Source organism: Macaca mulatta, chromosome 7 (assembly GCF_049350105.2).
Source record: "Macaca mulatta isolate MMU2019108-1 chromosome 7, T2T-MMU8v2.0, whole genome shotgun sequence".
NCBI lineage: Eukaryota > Metazoa > Chordata > Mammalia > Primates > Cercopithecidae > Macaca > Macaca mulatta.
The window spans coordinates 123,080,253-123,087,575 of NC_133412.1; the positions used below are offsets into that span (position 1 = coordinate 123,080,253).

At 41.6% G+C, this 7,323-nt stretch overlaps 1 protein-coding gene across 3 annotated transcripts in view; it reads right to left on the minus strand.

Annotated features, from left to right (window-relative positions):
- The window catches only part of NEMF (nuclear export mediator factor), a 69,714-nt gene extending 64,820 nt beyond the window's left edge, over positions 1 to 4,894 (minus strand). For 2 of the 3 annotated variants that reach the window (XM_028851536.2, XM_015143655.3), the window contains exons 1-3: positions 4,753 to 4,894; positions 3,872 to 3,940; positions 3,624 to 3,726 (exon numbers count right to left, since the gene is read on the minus strand). Coding sequence is in view for 2 of the 3 variants with exons in the window: in XM_015143655.3 (XP_014999141.2) it covers positions 3,624 to 3,726; positions 3,872 to 3,940; positions 4,753 to 4,811 (231 nt within the window). In the remaining variant the exon portion in view is untranslated. The remainder of the gene's footprint in view (positions 1 to 3,623; positions 3,727 to 3,871; positions 3,941 to 4,752) is intronic. The other variant, XM_077940964.1, reaches the window with a different exon arrangement.
- Positions 4,895 to 7,323: the final 2,429 nt, after the last annotated feature.

Here is a 7,323-nt window from a genome sequence, read left to right on the forward strand (position 1 = left end):
TTGAACTCAGGAGGCGGAGATTGCAGTGAGCCGAGATGGCGCCATTGCACTCTAGCCTGTGCAACAGAGCGAGACTCTGTCTCAAAAACAAAACAAAACAAAAAAAAAACAAAGGACAGAGTCTCGCTCTATTGCCCAGGCAGGGCTCAAACTCCTGGACTCAAGCAATCCTCCCACCTTAGCCTCCCAAGCAGCTAGGATTACAAGTGCCCTGCCAATGTGCCCAGCTTATTCCTACAAACTTTACTAATATAACCCAAAGAGAATTTTCCTGGTATCGTCTCTAAGCTTTTGATTAACCTATTTCAATCCAATGTAATAACTCTCTCTCTTTATTAAATCCCCTTCCTCCTATCCCTGGACATAAGATTCTTTTTCTTATTAACAATTAAAATAATATCAGCATGTCAAACCCAAATACAATTTACTTGGCAATACCGATTCTTTTAGATTACATGTACCGTCTTTTTGTACAAATATTTAAGTATGACATGGACTGGTAACAAGACTACTCTGTAGCCTCTAAAATATCTTACAATTGTTTCTAATTTTTTAATATAAAAGACCCCTTAGTCAAGACCAGTAAGAAAGAATGCTTTCTTCAACACTCAAATACAGTCTGGGCATGGTGGCTCACACCTGTAATTCCAGCACTTTGGGAGTCCAAGGCGGGTGGATCACGAGGCCAGGAGTTCAAGACCAGCCTGGCCAACATGGTGAAACCCCATCTCTACTAAAAATACAAAAATTAGCCAGGCATGATGGCACATGCCTGTAATCTCAGCTACTTGGGAAGTTGAGGCAGGAGAATCACTTGAACCCAGGAGACTGAGGTTGTAGTGAGCCAAGACCATGCCACTGCACTCCAGCCTGGCGACTAAGACTCCATCAAAAAAAAAAAAAAAAAAGAAAAAAGAAAAAAGGACTTAACTACAAAACAAATTTTATGTAAGTTAATCTAAAACCACCTTTAAAAAAAAAAAATCCACTCTTTGACAAAGGCTGGAAAAAAAAAAGAAACACATAAATTCATTATTAAAATGCTAACATTTTCATAACTAAGAAGAGTTCTTCTCCAGATCTTATAGTTCAATAAAATGAGAATTAACTGAAATTCTCATTTTATGTACTTATATACTTAGGCAGAATAACTTCCTAGAATAAACAATCTGCTCCTCCTTAACTCAGTAGTTTTAAGAATGACCTATACTGATTTGATTAAACAGTAACCTACATGTAGGGATATCTTTAAATCCCTAAAGGAAAATCACAATCAGTTCTTCCAGAGTCCCTCAGTAATAATTTTATTCAAGAAAAATAAAGATAAAAGACATCATTGACAGGACAGAAGTTCACATAAAGGAACAGTAAAAAGGGGATTATTTATCATGGAGAGTACAGATGGACACACAGTACATATTTAAAGCTTGTTTCATTTCCCTATCAACAGCTTGGTGAAATCAACCTTCTGCTGTGTGCCACAAAGCTATAGCTGTCATCCCCAAATGTGAATACTGGAACAACCACTGGGATTTACCATATAATGGACATAACTCTACCTGTGCCATGCAACAGTAACAGCTCTTTGTTTTATTTATAAAGTGCTTAACATTGTCTGCTCCATTGAGGAAATCTTTTTATACATTTAGATTGACATGTACACCTAACCCATAGAATTCTAAGTATTTTTTAAAATGACTGACCTCCTATTAGTGTAGCCTCATTTGGAGATGTTTACACAATCCCAGTGTCCTATCTCACTGGCCTGTTACCTCAACCACAAAACTGAAATTGTATTTGTTTTCACATTCCACTGAGTTGTTAAACAACTTAAATGAAATACATAGTATTCATCTGCCTTTAAAAGTGCTACACAACACATAGCATTATTATTGTCATTATTATTAAGGACAGATCCCAAAAGAACTATTTTGGGTTACTATTAAATAAATTAAACTTTAATAATCTGAGAATTTTGTGAAAGCCCTTGTGATATGGGAACACTTACCTAATTTGTAATCCAAAACAGACTCTATAAATTGCTGGGGGGGTAAAGCTCTTCTCTGTAAAGCCTCTAATGAAATAACTCAATGCCATAACAGATACATTTCCAAAGTAAGGAGCAGAGCAAGAAGGAAATGAACAAGTATAGAATTCTAATATGCGTCAGGTATTGTTTCAGGTCTTTTTTTTTTTTTGAGACAGAGTCTCACTCTGTCGCCCAGGCTGGAGTGAAACAGTGTGACCTTGGCTCACTGCAACCTCTACCTCCCAGGTTCAAGTGGTTCTCCTGCCCCAGCCTCCCAAGTAGCTGGAATTACAGGTGTGTGCCACCACGCCTGGCTAATGTTGTATTTTTAGTAGAGACAGGGTTTCAACATGTTGGCTGGGCTGGCCTTGAACTTCTGACCTCAAGTGATCCACCTGCCTCAGCCTCCCAAAGTGTTGGGATTACAGGCATGAGCCACCGTGCTCGGCCTGTTTTAGGTGTTTTATATGTCATTTCAATTAATCCAATAATTTCATGAGGGAGCTACAATCCACATTTTACATTTAAAGAAACCAAGTTCCAAGAGGTTAATTAACTTTTCCAGGTTATAAAATTACTTTCTGACAAAGCCATTAATTCAAAGTTAAGTATATCTGACTCAAAAGTCTTGCGTACCACATGAATTTTCAATCTATATGTTACATCAATAAAAGAATGGGTAGCATGCCCACACATGTAAAAATCTGTTTTAATAGAAAAAACAAAAGAGGAAAGTAAAAAGACTTAGTAACATATTAATGATAGTGAGTGTTCCAAAAAAAAAAAAAAAAACCCTGGGTAGAGGAATACGATTCACAAAAGTAAGCTCTGGAAGATAAGACTAGGAAAAAAAGGTGGGGCAGGGAGGAGGAAGAACACAGAAAGCCAAGAATGTTAGGCTATAGAATATGGATTTAGAAATTAGGAAACCATAAAAGATAACTAATGAAAATTATACTTTAAAAAAATTAATGTTGGGCCAGGCGTGGTGGCTCATGCCTGTAATTCCAGCACTTCAGGAGGCTGAGATGGGCGGATCACCTGAGGTCAGGAGTTCGAGATCAGACTGGCCAACATGGTGAAACCCCATCTCTACTAAAAATACAGAAATTAGCCGGGCCTACTGGCATGCACCTGTAATCCCAGCTACTCAGGAGGCTGAGGCAGGAGAATCACTTGAACCTGGGAGGCAGAGGTTGCAGTGAGCCAAGACTGTGCCACCGCACTCCAGCCTGGGTGACAGAGCGAGACTCCGTCTCAAAAAAACAAACAAACAAAAACAAAACATTAACGTTGGTCTAATTTAGAATTGTTTTGACGCGGAAAAGTGGACTACAGTTAAGGAACTGTAAGGCTGAATGTGATAAAAGTTTGAACTCTAATAGTGACTGTGGAAACAAGATCTGGAGCAGAACAGGATGTGAAAGGTAATGGGGAGAAGTCAACCAATAAATATTCACTTTATTCAACCCATTATCTGTCAACCACTCCCTTTACCTTCATTTCATCTGCACTTTATTCGTAACAGTGAAGGAAACCCCAATTAAAAACTTTGAGCAATCTTAAAATTTAGCTTCAAGTGTAACAAGTTTACCTTCATGGCAAAACTAGACGGCATCATATTCTTAGGCCACTCAAATTCTGTTGTATGAATTCGTATGCCAGATTCAAGTAAAAGTGTAGCTTTAAAGTCTGGCCTGTAGAAGAAAAAAGTCAAATTTTTCTTCAGGGTATACGCCAAAGCTAACTGAAACAAGACTTAAAATGTAGGTAAAAAAAAAAAAAATCAGTAATCTCACACTTAATCGCCAAAGAGAAAATAAGCCTATAAAATGTTCTTACTTTTGAAGACGAATAAGGTATGTCTTATTATCCACATCATAAACATTGTTTACTCTCATTCCTAGCAAGCTGCAAAGATAAAGGAAACATGTAACATACCACACTATTGTTTGAAACATAAAACTACACATAATTTAATAAAAGCTTCCAAAGAGCGGATCTCAGTCTCTAAGGATACGGAGTCAGCCGGGGAGCAGAGTCTGAAAGCCATCTGGGCATTCAGCTCAAAGCTTAAGAGTAACGATTTTAAAACAAAAGTGGTCTATCAGCTCTAGGAACACCACACTATAGCTTGCGTCTTCCAAATGACCCAATTTTGGGAGAGAAATACAGTGAAATATAATCCAATTAATTTATTACAAGGGAGAAAAAAAAGAAAAGAGGGCCTCGAAAACATGACAAAGCTCACACGGCTGACTAATAGAATCCAGACTAGAATCCAGATCTCAGTCCAAATCTGCTCAACCCAGCTAAAACGGCGATGTTCTCTCTCTTTTGGGTGAGGGGCGGGAGGTGTTCAAGAAACCAAGCCTCCAGTCTGGAAACCTCTGGAGCAAACGACCACTCTGGCGTCTCACGTTTTACCAAACGTTTCCTGCCCGACCCGGACAACCCAGGCCAACAATGCAAGAACGTCGCGCTAGTGGGGCAAGCCAGAGAGCTGGAAGGACGCGGGGGACGGGGCACGAGGTGCCTGGGACCCCCAGGGTATCCTAAGGGCCAAAGGAAATACACCACACGCCTGCCCACTCAGGCCTAGACAGGTCCACAGACGCACTAAGAAATAAGGAAACACATCAAGCTGGTCTGTTTGCGCCATGGGACCCCGGCCTCTGCCTCCTGCAATCCCCGCACGAGCCTGGTCACTTAGGGGACTGTACCTAGCGTTCAGCTCCGCGAGTACGGCGCGGAGGTCAATGGTGCTAAAGCGGGTCTTCATGGCGAGGTCCGAGGGTCACTACCGCAATTTCCTCTACTGCCCGGCCGGACTCGACACCGCTTCTCTTCCGCGCAGGCGCACTTGGCGGAGATCTACGGCCGCGCAGAAGACCCAATATTCCTTGAGGCGAACGTATTCGTGTCCCTTTTCTGAAGATTTCTATTGTCAAGTTGTAGTTGACTCTCTTCATTATACCAAAACAATTCGAATAAAGATCCAAACTGTTCTCCTGAAACTGTGCATTCCTTCCTGGAACCCTCACGGGCCAGTCTGGTTACCTTGCCCCCTTGTGTTTCGGGCTCAAGCCAGCCTTCATAGTGACCCCTGCTGGTCGAAACAATTTTCGAGACAATTAACAGGAGTATTTCCCCACAGGCGGGCTGTAGGGCTCAGTGCAGAAGAGCAAGGACCCCTTCCTGCGCGCTTACTTTGACATAAGATTTTGAAATGTAACGAAACGGAACCGCTTCGGTCCTTCTAAGATTATCCTCAACTATCAAGGCGAACTCTCAAAACGGAGTTCCTATTTTGATGGGTCCTGCTCTCCGAAGGGGCATTCTGCAGTTGTTTACAGTATTCTCTTCAAACCTCGGTCTTGGTACCCCTGAGACGCAGCGCAGTACCTGGTATACAACCGGTGCTCCATAAACACTTGGCAACATGAATATGCAAGTGTTTAGCTAGATAATGGTGAATACGATAAAAATAAAAATAAGATTCCCAACGGGAGTGGGGTGGGAGGGGGGATTCACAGTGTAGTGAGGAAAATAATCTTGTAAGAATGTAAATTTTGCATTTATTTTGTCTTAGGATAGATGTATGGGAAGAAAGGATACTTTATAAGGTGAGAACTCAAAAGAGGCAGGGTCTCACTATGTTGCCCAGGCTGGAGTGCAGTGGCTATTCACAGGCGCGATCCCACTACTGATCAGCACGGGAGTTTTGACCTGCTCCGTTTCCGACCTGGGCCGGTTCACCCCTCCTTAGGCAACCTGGTGGTCCCCCGCTCCCGGGAGGTCACCATATTGATGCCGAACTTAGTGCGGACACCCGATCGGCATAGCGCACTACAGCCCAGAACTCCTGAACTCAAGGGATCCTCAAGCCTCAGCCTCCCGAGTAGCTGGGACTACAGGCACGCGCCACCGCGCCCGGCGCTTGGCGTCGCTGCAAAGAGCTGCCCTCTAGAGGCTTGCAGGTTACACACGGTAGCAACCAGAATTCCTACCACCAGAAGGCGACTCTAAACAGAAAGGGCGCCGCTGCTATTTCAGAACTGGTACCAGTGGATGCAAAAATGACTATAGCACATACTGCACAGCATTACTGTCATACGGTACAGTAAACCATACAGAATGGCCCAAAATATGAAAGCATTGGCGAGAATGTGGAGAAAAGGGAACTTTTGTATGCTGCTGATGGGAATGTAAATTAGTAGAGCCATTGTACAAAACAGTATGAAGGCTCCTCACAAAATTAGGAAAAGAATTACCATGTGATCTAGCAACAAAATCACTATCCTGAAGATACATGTTCATGTTCATTGCAGCTTTATTCACAATAGTCAGGATATAGGGATAATCTACTTTTCATCAATGGATGAACGGATAATGAGTGCAAATATATATGTACACACACACACATACATACTGTGGAATATTATTCAGTTTTTTAAAAAGAAATAAATCTTGCTGTTTGCAACTGGCATGGATTTAACAACATGGATGAATCTGGATGACATTATGCTAAGTGAAATAAGCCAGACACAAAAAGACAAATACTGCATGATCTCACTTATACGTGGAATCTAGAAGTTTCTCATAGAAACAGAGAGTAGAAATGTGGTTTCCAGCACTTGGGAGGTGGGGGAAATGGGAAGATACTGGTCAAAATGCACAAACTTTCGGTTATAAGTGGAATAAGTTCTAGAGACTTAATGTACAACTTGCTGATTATAGTTCATAGTAATGTATTTTATGCTTGAAATTTGCACGGGATCAGAAAACCAACTACCGTATGTTCTCACTTATAAATGGGAGCTGAATGATGAGAACACATGGACCCATGGAAGGGGAACAGCACACACTGGGGCTTATCAGAGGGTGGAGAATGGGAGGAGGGAGAGGGTCAGCAAAAATAACTAATGGGTACTAGGTTTAATACCTGGTGATGAAATAACCTGTAAAACAAACCCCATGACACAAATTTACCTATATAACAAACCTGCACATATAACCCATGAACTTAAAATAAAAGTTAAATTAAAATAAAAAACAGAAATTTGCTAAGAAAGTGGATCTCAAATACACACATGCAAATTGTGAGGTTATGGATGTGTTAATTGGCTTGATTGCAGTAATCATCTCACAGTGTATACATACATCAAAACATCACATGGCTGGGCTGGGTGGCTCACACCTATAATTCCAACACCTTGGGAGGCCAAGGCTGGCAGATGGCTTGAGCCCAGAAGACCAGCCCAGACAACAAAGTGAGGCCCCCTGATCGATCT